This window comes from Nothobranchius furzeri, chromosome 2 (assembly GCF_043380555.1).
Source record: "Nothobranchius furzeri strain GRZ-AD chromosome 2, NfurGRZ-RIMD1, whole genome shotgun sequence".
In the NCBI taxonomy this organism is placed as follows: domain Eukaryota; kingdom Metazoa; phylum Chordata; class Actinopteri; order Cyprinodontiformes; family Nothobranchiidae; genus Nothobranchius; species Nothobranchius furzeri.
Genome location: NC_091742.1, coordinates 61,152,466 through 61,165,599, shown reverse-complemented (window position 1 = coordinate 61,165,599; position 13,134 = coordinate 61,152,466). Strand labels below are relative to the sequence as shown.

At 41.7% G+C, this 13,134-nt stretch overlaps 1 protein-coding gene across 2 annotated transcripts; it reads left to right on the top strand.

Annotated features, from left to right (window-relative positions):
* Positions 1-603: 603 nt before the first annotated feature.
* On the top strand, positions 604-10,773 carry LOC107377238 (ly6/PLAUR domain-containing protein 1). Of its 2 annotated transcripts, none has more exons than XM_015946740.3 (3): positions 604-784; positions 4,568-4,699; positions 10,413-10,773. In XM_015946740.3, the coding sequence occupies exons 1-3, from the start codon at positions 736-738 to the stop codon at positions 10,634-10,636; spliced, it is 405 nt and encodes a 134-aa protein (XP_015802226.1). In that variant the 5' UTR covers positions 604-735; the 3' UTR covers positions 10,637-10,773. The 2 variants fall into 2 exon arrangements, with proteins under 2 accessions (XP_015802226.1, XP_015802224.1); XM_015946738.3 differs by having other exon boundaries at positions 4,565-4,699.
* Positions 10,774-13,134: the final 2,361 nt, after the last annotated feature.

Genomic DNA, 13,134 nt, shown 5'->3' with positions numbered 1-13,134 from the left:
GAGCACTGACCAGGCTTGGCTTCACGAACGTGGTTAATTAAACGCACCGCAGCGACGTAGTAAGTGTAATAAAGTCATTAATCTTAAGAGTTGCATTCAAAACTCCTTCAGCTAATGGTTAGATTATGATGACTCAGCAGAAACTTTGTTTCTTTTTTTTTTTTTTTTTACTTAAAAAGTCCAAATAAATAGATAATGATGGAGAAATTTAAACTGATATTAGTGAGGTGAGGTTTTCCGGGCACGTCCAACAGGGAGGAGACCCAACGGTTGACCCAGGACATGGTGGAGGGACTATGTCTCTCACCTGACCAGGGAACGCCTTGGGATTCCCCCGGAGGATCTGGCCCAAGTGGCTGGGGAGAGGGAAGTCTTAGGCTGCTGCCCCCGCGACCCGACTCCGGATAAGCGGATGAAATTGGATGGATGGATGGATTAGTGTAAAATTGTTTTTTTTTCCAACATGTTTATGTCAAGAGCCTATGGATGGTAGAGATCACGTGGTGCCCGTTCCTCATCTCCGCGCTCCAGCATCCTCGGTCTCCAATCTCCCCGGAGCGCACACTTTGCGGAGCTCCTTCTGTCCTCCTCACCCCACCCTCCAGCCGAGAGGATGAGCGGGTCTGAGCTTCCTCCGCAGCTGGTCCTCCTCCTCTTCCTCCGAGCGTCCTCCCTCTGAGCAGCAAATTGCTTTCGAGCCGATGTTTCTCCTCCGAGCGTCATTTTTGGAAGATAATGCGTCTGTTCGTTTTGGCGACTTTACTCGGAGTCCTTCTCGACGCAGGTATGTGTCTGGAGACGCGCTTCAGCTCAGAGCGCAATGTTTGTCTTAATCTGCGTGCAACAGGGAGGGATGCAAAGAAATTAGGAGGTCATTTGCACGTTTTGCAGTTTCTTATTCCTCATAAAACTACACGCTTCCAATAGTACTTTAAATCTCTTTTTCCTTTTAGATTTGTGTTTTTGCGTAAGGGCTTTATACCTTTGGCGCCTCTAGGATGAGAAAACAGGAGTAGCTTGGAGCGGCAGTGATCCCCCTCCCAAAAAAGTTGAATTCACGCGCTATTTCTTTTCTTTCTTCTTTTTTTTTTTTTTGTTAAAATTAAAATTCTAAATTATTTCTTATAATTCAAGGTTCCAAAAGTATTCATGAAAGACCAAATTTTAAAAGTCTTTCCTTTTGTTTTTGCCCATTTTATGGTGGAAACCAAACAAATGTGTCTTGTTTTCTCGTGTTAGCCTTTTTTAATGTGCTTTAAAGGATTTGGAGCTTCTTTTTTCCGGCTGTAAACAGTTCGGAGTTTTCCCGATTCTCTTTCCAGGTGATAGGTGAAGATTTCAGACAACTGCTTGGCTGAAATGAGAATGTACACACACCTTAACGAATCTCGTCATTTCCATGATTAAGTCATTAAATATTTTTCAGTGAGGATGGTGTGACATCTAGAAAAAGGACTTTTGTGTTTTTAATCCAACTTTTCCTACTAGGATGAGTCGAAATCCTGGTTTAGCTGCTAGAGTTGACACATTTGTATATTTTAAAGCTTGGGTCACATCCTGTAGAACTGTAACATCACAATGTGTCTAAGGTGCTAAAAGCTCAACCTTACAGCCTTTGAGGAGTTGGAAAAGCTCTGAGTTTCCTCTCTAAAAGCGGTCGGGTGTGTTTCTGTACACCGCCCTGCGGCATCCCTGTGCACAAGGGTCACTCAGTCTGCCTGTTTGTACTGTAAATGTAGTTTATCACCTACACAATCCCAGGGAATTTAAGAGGAGCCACTCTGTGCTCTGCTGATGCTCCTTTTACGACTCATTCTCGGCCCAACGTGTAAATTTATCACCTCCCGGGCGACACTCATGAGGCAGATGATAAAAACAGCTGAAAAACTGTTGCGATTAAAGCCTCAAAGCCTCGACCTGGTCTTCCTGCCGGCAGGCATAAAGACACGGAGCTTACAAAGATGGAAAGAATGGACTTGTATGATTATTTGGGAATGATATGGGGCGCCCTGTGCAAAAGCAGCAGTTGTTTGTTTTGGCAAATAGAATAAACCCAAAATGTAGCCACAGGATGATGTGAATACATTTTAATGATCCGTTCATTAAAATAGAATACTCAATAAAAATAAGAGTGAAATGAAGGAAAATTTATTTCTTTCACTACTGATGGTGCTGGACTGAAAATGACTGAATAAAAGCGTGATAAATAACAAAGTGTTAAAAAAGAGGAGGAATATTGAGCTTTTTTAATATCAATGAGTTTGTGCGGTTTTCTGTTGTTTGGAGTTTGGTTGAACTGTTTTATTTCTGTCAGAATCGACACCGTCTTTGTTTAGATTTTCTGCCTCACCTGGTCAAATTTAGCATTTATGACACCTGCCTCTCGCCATATGCCTTGTGCGCCTGCATTTGTGTCCTCCATAGTGACGAGAATTCCTCCATGTTGGGCTTTCACACGTTTGCACCAACCTTAGTGCAAGGCATAGTGAAAGCCTTTGCTCACAGAAAGCAGGTATCACTGTGTTCTCACGTCATGAAAGGAGAAGCCACAGTAAGCTGCTGCCATGTAGTATTTTTGTTTGACAGTCCCACCTGAGCACTTGTGCACTATATATTTTTTTGCGTCAAATCACTAATTACAGCGCTTGTGACGTTTTTGTAACTTTTCCACTACACCTCCCAAACTGGCAGATGTGGGAGTGTCTCAGGCAGGACATTTTTGAGCAACAAACACGGGTAATTGTGTTTACATGGAGGGTCGGGGCTTAAATCATGTGCCAGGCCCATTCCACAGGTCGCACTTGTGTTACGCTAGGCGCACACTGTGCGACTTTTCGCCCATTGTGAGCAGATTTCCCTCTCATGTGAGGATCTGTCCTTTCAAGTAATGTTGTGTGTGTGGTGTGTGTACACGGAGGGAGAGGGGGTTGGGTCGGAGAGAGGTGAAGTCCGTCTTTGTTGCTGTTTTGTATGTTTTTAGTCGAGAGCGGTTTGTGAGTGGGATTAAGAGTTTTATAAGCCAATGCTCCTTCCATCCCCTTTCAAATTAATAAGTAAAACGAGGTTGGGTTTAGGGTTGGGATTAGTTTTGCATGACGCAGGGGGGTAACGAGAGGTGGTTAACAACTCACGACCAGCTTCCGATGGGCAATTGCGTCATCGCAAATAAAATGGAAACTGTTTGAAATTCTGCTCGGCCTTCAGCAGGGTATGATCATGTTGAAGCAGTACTCCAACCCAAATGTAGCCCGCTCATACAGCGCATGCGCCAGCATGCCTGCACAGTCACTTCCGTGTCCATAAATGTCAAAAATGCGTGACGGTGTGCAGAAGGAGAGCCCGTCGATTCACACCAAACAGCAATTTATAATCACCTGATTATAGGCTGATTATAAAGCACAACGCCACAAGAGACAAGTCAGTTAAAGTCAAGAGGAGCTGGGTGAGCTCTGGGTGTACATGTGAGTGTACCAGCTACACTGTGCATAGGAGGGTTTGTGTGAACCCCGATGTAGCTGGTATTGCTACATAAGTTTTCCTCACAAGTAATGTAAAGAAGGTGTGTTTAGGCCAAATAAAATGTATCCCAAATGGTCTACTTCATTTCATTCTTCTCTGTCATTGTTGCAACCCAACTTGGCCCGGTAACCACTCATTGTACACATCATGGCCAATGGGACAGAGGGGCATAACATTTGAGCACTGGGTTGTACTGTGTGAGAACATGACTCATGAGCTTGGCCAAGCGACGTAGTCGTGCGGTTTGAGATGGAGCTGAAAACAAGTTGCACAGTGTACACCCGGCTTTACTTGCTAGTTCTTTTTGTGAGCAGATGACCTCACTTTCCTTTTTGCCTCAGTTAGTAATCAGCAACCCTGTCAACTTTCATCAACCACCCTTGCTGTACTTATACTCCTTGGTTTTCCTCACACCTCATGGCAACTTGAGAGCCCTGAAACAGGAAGTTAGCATCTTCCTGAAGAACGTAAGCCAGTTCCTAACCAGTTTTCTCTCTTCTGGTTGGTGTAGTTGACTTGTGCTTCTCTCGGTGGACCACAAAAGTAGCAGGACTTTATCTGGATGCATAGACGTGATCCCCCCCCCCTCCTTTTTCCAAAGTCAAGTTTTGACCCCTGCACTTTTTACCATCCAAAAAAAATATTACGCTATATTAAAGTGACACTGGTTGAGCTCTAGGGCCAAGCGGAAAACAATCGTTTGTGTTGAAGCCTGTTTCCCATTAGAGCATACTGTAAAGATCCCCCCGTGCCCCCCCCCACACACACACACACACTTCTAAAATGAAAATTGCGTCCATGTCTGGATGTTGTTGTTTTCAAAAACTATCAGTCAGCAATTTTCTTATTCTTGCCTTGTTTGGTGTCAAGTTTAGCTCACACATGCCGAGAATTCAAGTGGAACATTAAGTGGGTTCTAACCAAGAAGTGTCAGGTTGTCCAAATAGATTAATTTATTTGTATTTAATTGTTTTAATTAGTTATTTTCACATATGCCTTCTGATTTGAAAATGAGTCTTTTTACTGTTCTTCCTCTGTGGGAAAGGAGATGCCCTTCAGATCCAGTGTTACCAGTGTGAGGAGATGAAGCAGAACGACTGTTCCACGCCGGAGTACATTGTCAACTGCACGGTCAACGTACAGGACATGTGTCAGAAGGAGGTTCTAGTCAAACCTGATGGTAAGAAACTGAGTTTTTCCAGTTTGAGCATACAGCTTTTTTTTTCATTTGGTTACTTTTTTGTTTAGTTTTTAAAAACCATGAATTATGTCGATGTATAGTTGTAGTTCCTCTTCTGGATTTAGAATCTGAAGACTCGATCTGTTGACCCAACTGAAGATTTTCTAAAAGAACAAGAGAATTTTAATTGTGTCTTGTACATGACACCAGTGACTCTGGAAAAGAACAATCGACACAGCCTAAAATTATGGTCATTAAAGAGTAAACAGGCATGCGCTAGCATAGCCTATGTTAGCATTATTGACACTACTTAGCATAAATCACCAACTCGTGATAAAATGATGTCACTGGTAGCGTTGGGTACCGAATTTGGTACTTTTTAAGGTACCGACCGCATTCCATAGTACCGACTGAGCACCGATTCACGTCATTTCAAACGGTGCCTCGTTTCGGTACCCGTTCTTCATAACGTTATGTCGTCGCTCGCTGCGAGCCAGTTGTAAACAGAGCTGCATGGTAGAAAATATGCACGCTAAATCTTGGGTCCACTTCACTAAATGTGATGGGTAACTGGGTGATGATGAAACCAGCGACAACGATCTAAGTGAGACATCCTCATCTTAATCTGCTCTGGTAGGTAAATAAAATGTTTAAGATAATGTTAGCTTGATTTGTTAGCTTCCGTTCCGCTAATGGTGTGTTCGCTTTCTCCTCGGAACTCCGAATTTCCGACTAGAAGAACACGAACGCGCTCTAAAGTTTGGCTTCACTTTACTAAATGCGACGGGTGATTGGGTGAAGATGAAACCAGCGACAACGATCTAAGTGTGATGGGCTCGACACACGGGAGGCGACATTGCCTCTCTTTCATTCATTTTCAATGAGACATGTGCGACAAAGTGATAATTGCGGGTCTCCCTCCTACCAAGCGAAATGCGAAAAACGTGCGTGTGAAATTTTGCGCTCGTGCACGTGTCGTGCACAGGTGACCCAGCGACGCGATCCCAGAAAGTTGAAACATTTTCAACTTTTCATCACTGTCGCTCAGATGAGGACCAATCAACGGAGGTTTCATTCACTGACCAATGAGCGGACAGGATACTCCGTACACCTCCAAGCAAACATGGAGGAGAAGTTGATTATTGTTATGTTTTATATAGTAAAATCAGAAGTAAGATTTCACATAACTCTAGCAGCACCTTGTGAAACATCATATCTACCGCCTTTTCAACTCTGAACAGCTTAAATAACCTTAATTCCCTCCAACCTGACACAGCCAAACAAAACAACGGAAGTTTCGATTTGGCCATGAAACAGAACGCGTAGACGGCTTTGCCGCTGGCCGCTGCCGCTGCCGCTGCCGCGGATCGCCTCCCGTGTGTCAGGAATTAAAAGCGACGGCGACAAATTTCGCTGATCGTGGTTGTTTGTCGCCTCCCGTGTGTCGAGCCCATGAGGCATCATCGTTTTAATCTGCTCCAGCAGCTAAATAAACTGTTTAAGATAACGTTAGCTTGATATGTTAGCTTCCTATGCCACCGTTGTTATCAGCTAATGGTGTGTTCGCTTTCTCCTCGGAAATTCTAACTTCCCAGTAGGAAAAATCTAATGAAAAAGGACGGTAAAAGGAATGAAGATACACAGTAAATTTAGTTCACAGTAAAGATGTTTGCTGCAGTTTAATTATCAGCTTATAAAACTACAAGGACGATGTTAAAATACAAACAGTTGTATGTTATTTACATACATATTGGGGCAGCAGTAGGTCAGGTGGTAGAGCAGGTTGCCTCATGATTGGAGGGTCATGGGTTTGATTCCAGCTCCCACTAGGGGTATCCTGCTGTTGTGTCCTTGGGCAAGACACTTCACCCAACTTGCCTGTGTTAGTGGTGGTCAGAGGGGCCGACGGCACCAAATGGCAGCCTCGCCTCTGTCAGACCTCCTCAGGGCGGCTGTGGCTACAAGTAGCTTACCATCACTAGCAGTGTGTGAGTGTGAGAGTGTGTGATAGCGTCTTTGTGTGTCTAGAAAAGCGCTATATAAGTTCAATGCATAATTATAATAATAATAATAATTATTATTATTATTATTATTATTATTATTATTATTATTATTGTTATTATTATTATCATCATTATTATTATTATTATTTATCGTGATATTTATCAAATATGGTTATAAATTGAGAAAAATATGTATTTAATTATAAAAGAGAATTAAAATATTAAACACTCAAAAGTATCTAAAATTGGTACCGTTAAGTACCAGTATCGATTCCTAGGTACTGGGAATTAGTACCAAATCGATTCAAATGTCAAAGGTACCCATCCCTAGACTGGAACAATGCTAGAGAGTAACTAAATACATCTTGAACATTTCTGTATTTAATGAAAGTACTGCAGTGATCAGACTAGGGATCCGGGAAGAAGCTAAATGTAGACCGGACCGCATCGGTTCTGTGTTCGGTGTGAAACGCATAGATATGAATACGTAAATGCCCCATTGGACGCTGAAGAGCATAATAGCGTTGACGTCATATTGGCTGGGTTCCACATTCTCCATACCCAACTTGAGTCAATGCAGGGTGGGCAACTATGCCGGTTTTTTGTGCAGCCTACAGTTGCACAACCAGCACACTATTGAAAGCAGATCACATGGAAATCCTATTTACTTTTGTAGCCTCAATGTTGCAATATTATATTTTTCTTTATTTTATTTCACCACATTTTAACTATCATGCCATTCCATTTGTCTGATTTTGTGGAAACGCATATAAAAATGTGTCTGTATGTTGGGTTAGCACCTTCCTCAGTAGAAATACATACACTGGGGGCTAATGGAGACCCATTCAAGATGGCGGTAGGCCACTATGGCAGCTCCAGTTTGCAGCAATGTCTGTGGTGAAACAGGTTTTAGAGTGTGTTACGTCTGAAATGGTCCTGGCAGAATGTGATAGGCCATGAGTTATTTTTTTATAGGCAGACCAGCCTGTTCAAATCCTTAATTTAGTACAGCTCATGCTAGTTGTTGGGTTTTATTTAGGCAAAAATATTTATTTGGCTGAATAACTTGTATTCTCAAAATGCCAACTATTGGCTTTAATAAAGACTTTTTGATCTCATGTAATTATTTTCAAGTCAGACAAGCTGTTTTACATAAACAGTTCATTAAATTAACATTAGGATTTGCACCATTTGACGTTCCTCTTCTTCAAAGACATATTTTACCAAAGCTGTTCTCTCTCTTCATAAATAGTCTTCCTCGTGTCGTACTCACTGACCCTGTTGAAGAGTTCAACACATCCTCCTGTGATTTTCAGCACAATAAACATTGTTATTTGCTGTTTTTGTTCCTCACCCAGCTTCAAAGTAAGAAGAGAATCATTGATGTGTAGGCTTGCAGTTTTATTGCTCTCACAGACAAAACACAATTCTGTAGCTAGACTAGTTTTATCATGACTCTTCATATACATCATGCCAATAATTTATTTCACATTTATGCTCATTTTTAAACCTTTCCTGATGTTTTACGGCAGTCTGAAACTCAAGAAAGCACTATCTCTGAAAAAGCTCATTCAGCCTATTTATCAACGAAGAGTCTCTCATTCGGCTTCCTCTGGCACAAGATTAGATTCGTTTTATGTTGCCTTGCAGGAAATAAAATAATTCAACCCATAAAGCGCACATCTGACAGTTACTTTGTTGCCAGAGCAAAAAAATAAATAAATAAATAAAATAAACCCTCCCAACTTACAGGCCTCGAAGAAAGGAATGGGTTTATCTGCTGTGTTAGCATCTTTAGCTAACTAGTGTGCGCCCTAATTGTTAGCAAAGCATTGCCTCTGGTTTCAGTGCATGTGTTATCCCCCATCATTAATTGTTAGACAAAATTAAGTATTTAAGATGCTTTGAAAAATACACTTTTAAATAAAAAAATGCTCAAATAGCACATAAAAGCAGACGTAATAGGTCTAGGCAGGGTGGAAACATTGGTGTCACTAAAGGGTGGCCAGTCTCCCGCTATAAAACTGCTGGCCACCCCAATACCCCCCAGAGCAAAGGCCCACCTATTTCAATGACTCACATTCATGTTCGCACAAACCATAAATAAAACCCTATAAAGATATGTAATTGATGAGTAAATAAATAAATAGTAGTCTCTATGAGCTATAATGCGTTTCACCTTTTGCGTCACAGTTTCACAAATTTTTTGTTGTGCAGTTTTGTGGCTCTCTCCGTGGTGCTGAAATGGAAAGGCTGAAACAGCTGGAGAAGAGAATGGCAGCCTGCAGGCGCTGTCCAAGGTGCTGAATCAGGCAATAGCATAAGGCCGTAGCATAGGGCTCTAACATGGGTTGTATTTGGCAATTTAACGGGGCTCTTGGGCCATTGTGAGCACCAACAAAGTTTCATGTGTCATATAAAGGCTCAATTAACAGTTTCTAATTGTCAAACATCATTCCAGGCGAAAATAGTGGCACTGAAAAGGTGTCTAAATTTGCTGCACAACAACAGTGAAATTTAAGAGATGGAAGTTGTTTTTAAGATGTTTCTAATAAACCGTGGCCTTGGAGTGTTCTCATTCTAGCTGTTAGCTAATCAAACCAGTTGGATGTAAACACTTCCGCTGAACAGCGGCTATTCTGGAAGCCACCAAATAGGTAAGATGGTAACTTTTGTACAGAAGATCTTTAAAATTAATCTTTTTTTTTAATGCACCTTTCCTGGTTTAAACTACTTGGTAACACTTTACAACAAGGGTCTCTTTGTTAAGCATTAATAAAGTATTAACAACTGCTTAATATTAAGTAACACATTACGAAGCACCTCACCCCACCCCTTTTCCCAACCTTAAGGACACTTAATAGTTAACAATATTGGAATTTTAATAAAAAGGAGCCTTTGTTTATTAATGCTTAATAATACACTAAGTTACATTAATAAAGGGACTCTTTGTTACCAACACATTTCTCAAAAAGTTTTGGAAAAACTTCTGCACAGCCAGATTTTGTCTAAAAGTATCTCTGTGGACATCCTCCAGGTTTTTCATTTCTGCATTTTGCAAGGTGAGCTAGCTTGATGGTTCTGAGCTCCCTCCTCATGATGAGAAGTTTACAGATGCTGCAGCTGAGCAGGTAGCTTTGGGTTGGTGTCCTTGAGAAAGAACAGCCAGGGAACAGATGGTAACTTAATGCTTTCACTTAAAAAAACAAGCATGTGTTCTCTCATCCCTGAGAACATCCAGAAGACAAATCCTCATCTGAACACATATTTTATTGATATTCTAATGTAGTTGTCTCCCGTTTTTGTTTGTTTAGGTTTTTTAATTTTTTTGAGGGGGTGGTTCGCATGAAAAGATGATACGTTTGTCTAGAATATTTCCTAGAAACATAACAAATTATATTAATATGGACTTGGAAACAGAAGTGCAATAAAAAGGTACATTTTTTTCTTTCTAATTCTACACAGTGCCACGCTGACAAATATCAGTTAATAAGAGTCGAGCAGAAGTCAATATGCTCATAACTCAAAAAAAGCAATAAAATCCTCCAGAAGGGCAAAACAAAGGAGTCCTAAAAGTTACATTTTAGAAATCTAATTACAGCAGAGAGAATGTTTCCTCTGCCCTTTAAGAGAGGATGTACAGTCATCATATATTTCTATTTGCTTTATTTGGAATTAAGAGATTTATTTTGTTTGTTTGTTTCTTGCAGGGATTCACTATCGGAAGTCCTGCGCATCGTCTGGCGCTTGCCTCATTGCCTCCTCTGGTTACCAGCAGTTCTGCACTGGCAAGCTGAACTCAGTGTGCATTACCTGCTGCAACACGCCGCTCTGCAACGGCCCCAAGAAGAAGCGGCCCATCCCGTCGACGGCAGCATTGATCCGACCCCTTCTGATCCTCCTGGTGACGCTGATGCTCCTCCTGCTGGCGTAGGCGCTCCTCATTACACCCTCAGAGCATGACTCTGGATTGTTTCTGTTTCAGGGCCACTCTGGGGAGCTGACCTGTGAATAATGCACAGATTTTGGTTACATTTTTTGGGTTGTGATTCTTTTCATCATCTCAGAGAAGCAGATTTCTGGAGCGTCCTGTTTACAGAGAGGCATCTATTCATCTCCCATTTTTGTGAAGTGGAGCCGTTGTGAGGAAGCTGCTCGGATATTTTTATGCTGTAAAATTGCCATATGATCATTTATTTTGTGTTTAACTGGTTTTGACCACATTTTAATCAAACTTATCTCATCAGAATCTTCATTTTGATTAAGGCTAAAGAGTAATTTTAAAGATCAGAAGTCACTTTTATGTCTATAACCCACTTTCAATGATAAAAAAAAATCAATATTTTAACACAGGATAATTGATAAATCCTGAAATGAACTCATTAGATATTTTGCTTAATCACCCAAAGTCATAAAATTGAGCTTATACTTTTATGAAATAGTGTCAAAGCAAAAGTTTTACACAAATTTTCCCACAAACATTTCAGAGTATAAGTGTTGTTGAACAAATTTTACACTCGCCCATTGTAGATAGCTTCCTGAACAGCCTCTGTTCAAAGAAATAGCTTTTACATTTTCCAGGACCAACGAGCTAACAGCTAGTTCAAGCACAGCCAAGACCAATGTGGACTTCTAAAGCAAATTTGAAGTCTCAATATTGTTAAATGATTTAGAAGTCCAGCTCCAACAGCTACAATAAGAACTGTTGTTTCCATGGACTCAAATCCTCTACATCGTGTGTTTTTAGTTACATTCTGTCAGACTGGTACTGGGTTGGAGAGAATTTAGCTAGTTTGTGTGTAGCATGAGAGAGTGGGCCAAGTGCAGAGGACCTAGCATCGGATGGGACCACACGTAGTTTAATATAGGAAACACGGTACGAGACTGAGAGGGAAATCCGTACCATGTGCCCAGAAAAAAAAAAAGAGTTGGACTTACAAGTCTCGAAAGCCATAGTGTTGAGCTGAGAGGCTCTGAAAACTCGTGGCACAGCTGCGAAGAAGCGATGACAGAGTGGCGGTGGGTGGGGAAGACTTCCATGTATAGATGTCGGAGATAACGTGTGGCGTTACTTCCGGGGAAGGAAATGCTGGGAAACAGAGCCCTAGGGCCTGGTTCTGCATCCGGGCAGGCACCGGTGGGTGGAACTCACTTCATCATTTCTGGATTTTATTCCATTAAATTTTAGGCTTTAAAGGTGTATTCCAGCAATTTTATGAATTTTTATGTGTAAAAGTTATAAATAATTACCCTTTTACCCATTGTAGACAGCTTCCTTAATAAAATGGTTTACATCCAACAATATCCCAACCAAATTGCCAGACTGGAAAAACAGCTAGCTTTATTTCATGCTAGTAAATAGTTGAATTTCCATTCATATTTCAAGGTGTAGAACACTGAAATTCAATTTTTCAATCATTATTTCTGATTATAATCAGTCACTCTGAGTGTTACATGCAGGCTGAACACTAAAATAGTCTCCTACACCTATCTCTTGCATTATCTTCTTTGACACTGTCAACCATGGCTTCCTTTTGTCCACACTCTCTAGCATGGGCATCACAGAGAAAGCACACACCTAGTTTGAATCGTACCTCACAGGACGATCATTCAGTGTGTCTTGGCTTGGACAATCCTCTACCGTGCACCATCTTGCCACAGGAGTCCCCCAGGGCTCTGTACTAGGACCTCTTGTCTTTGCCATATACACCACCTCACTGGGTGAGATCATTCACTCACATGGCTTCTCCTACCACTGCTATGCAGACGACACCCAGCTCTATCTGTCCTTTCCACCGGACGACCACACTGTCTCTGCACGAATATCAAACCATCTCTCTGACATATCAAAATGCATGAAATCCCACCATCTCCAACTCAACCTCTATAAAACTGAACTACTTGTCATCCCAGCAAAACCATCCATACAGCACAATAACTCAATCCAAAATGACTTCCTATCTCTGGCTCCTTCAAAGGCAGTTCGAAATCTGGGTGTTGTGATTGATGAACACCTGACCTTTAAAGATCATGTTGCCTCTGTTGCTCGTTCATGCCGCTTTGCACTGTATAACATACGAAAGATCAGACCATACCTAACACAACATGCCACCCAGCTCCTCGTGCAATCTACTGTCATCTCCCGCCTCAATTACTGCAATGCCCTTCTAACTGGTCTTCTAGGCTGTACTGTGAGACCTCTTCAAATGGTCCAGAACGCAGCGGCACATCTGGTCTTCAATCAGCCAAAAAGAGCACACGTCACCCCTCTGTTCTTTGAGCTCCACTGGCTACCGCTAGCAGCACGCATCAAATTCAAATTGCTAACACTAGCATTCAAAGTCCGAGATGGTACGGCTCCCATCTACCTGAATCCTCTTGTAAAGGCTTACGTCTCGGCCCGGCCGCTCTGGTCATCACAGGATCGTCGGC

Coding starts and splice junctions, on each gene's coding strand:
- LOC107377238 (XM_015946738.3), top strand. CDS start 736: ATGCGTCTGTTCGTTTTGGCGACTTTACTCGGAGTCCTTCTCGACGCA. Junction 785..4,564: donor CGGAGTCCTTCTCGACGCAG/GTATGTGTCTGG, acceptor TCTGTGGGAAAG/GAGATGCCCTTCAGATCCAG. Junction 4,700..10,412: donor GGTTCTAGTCAAACCTGATG/GTAAGAAACTGA, acceptor TGTTTCTTGCAG/GGATTCACTATCGGAAGTCC.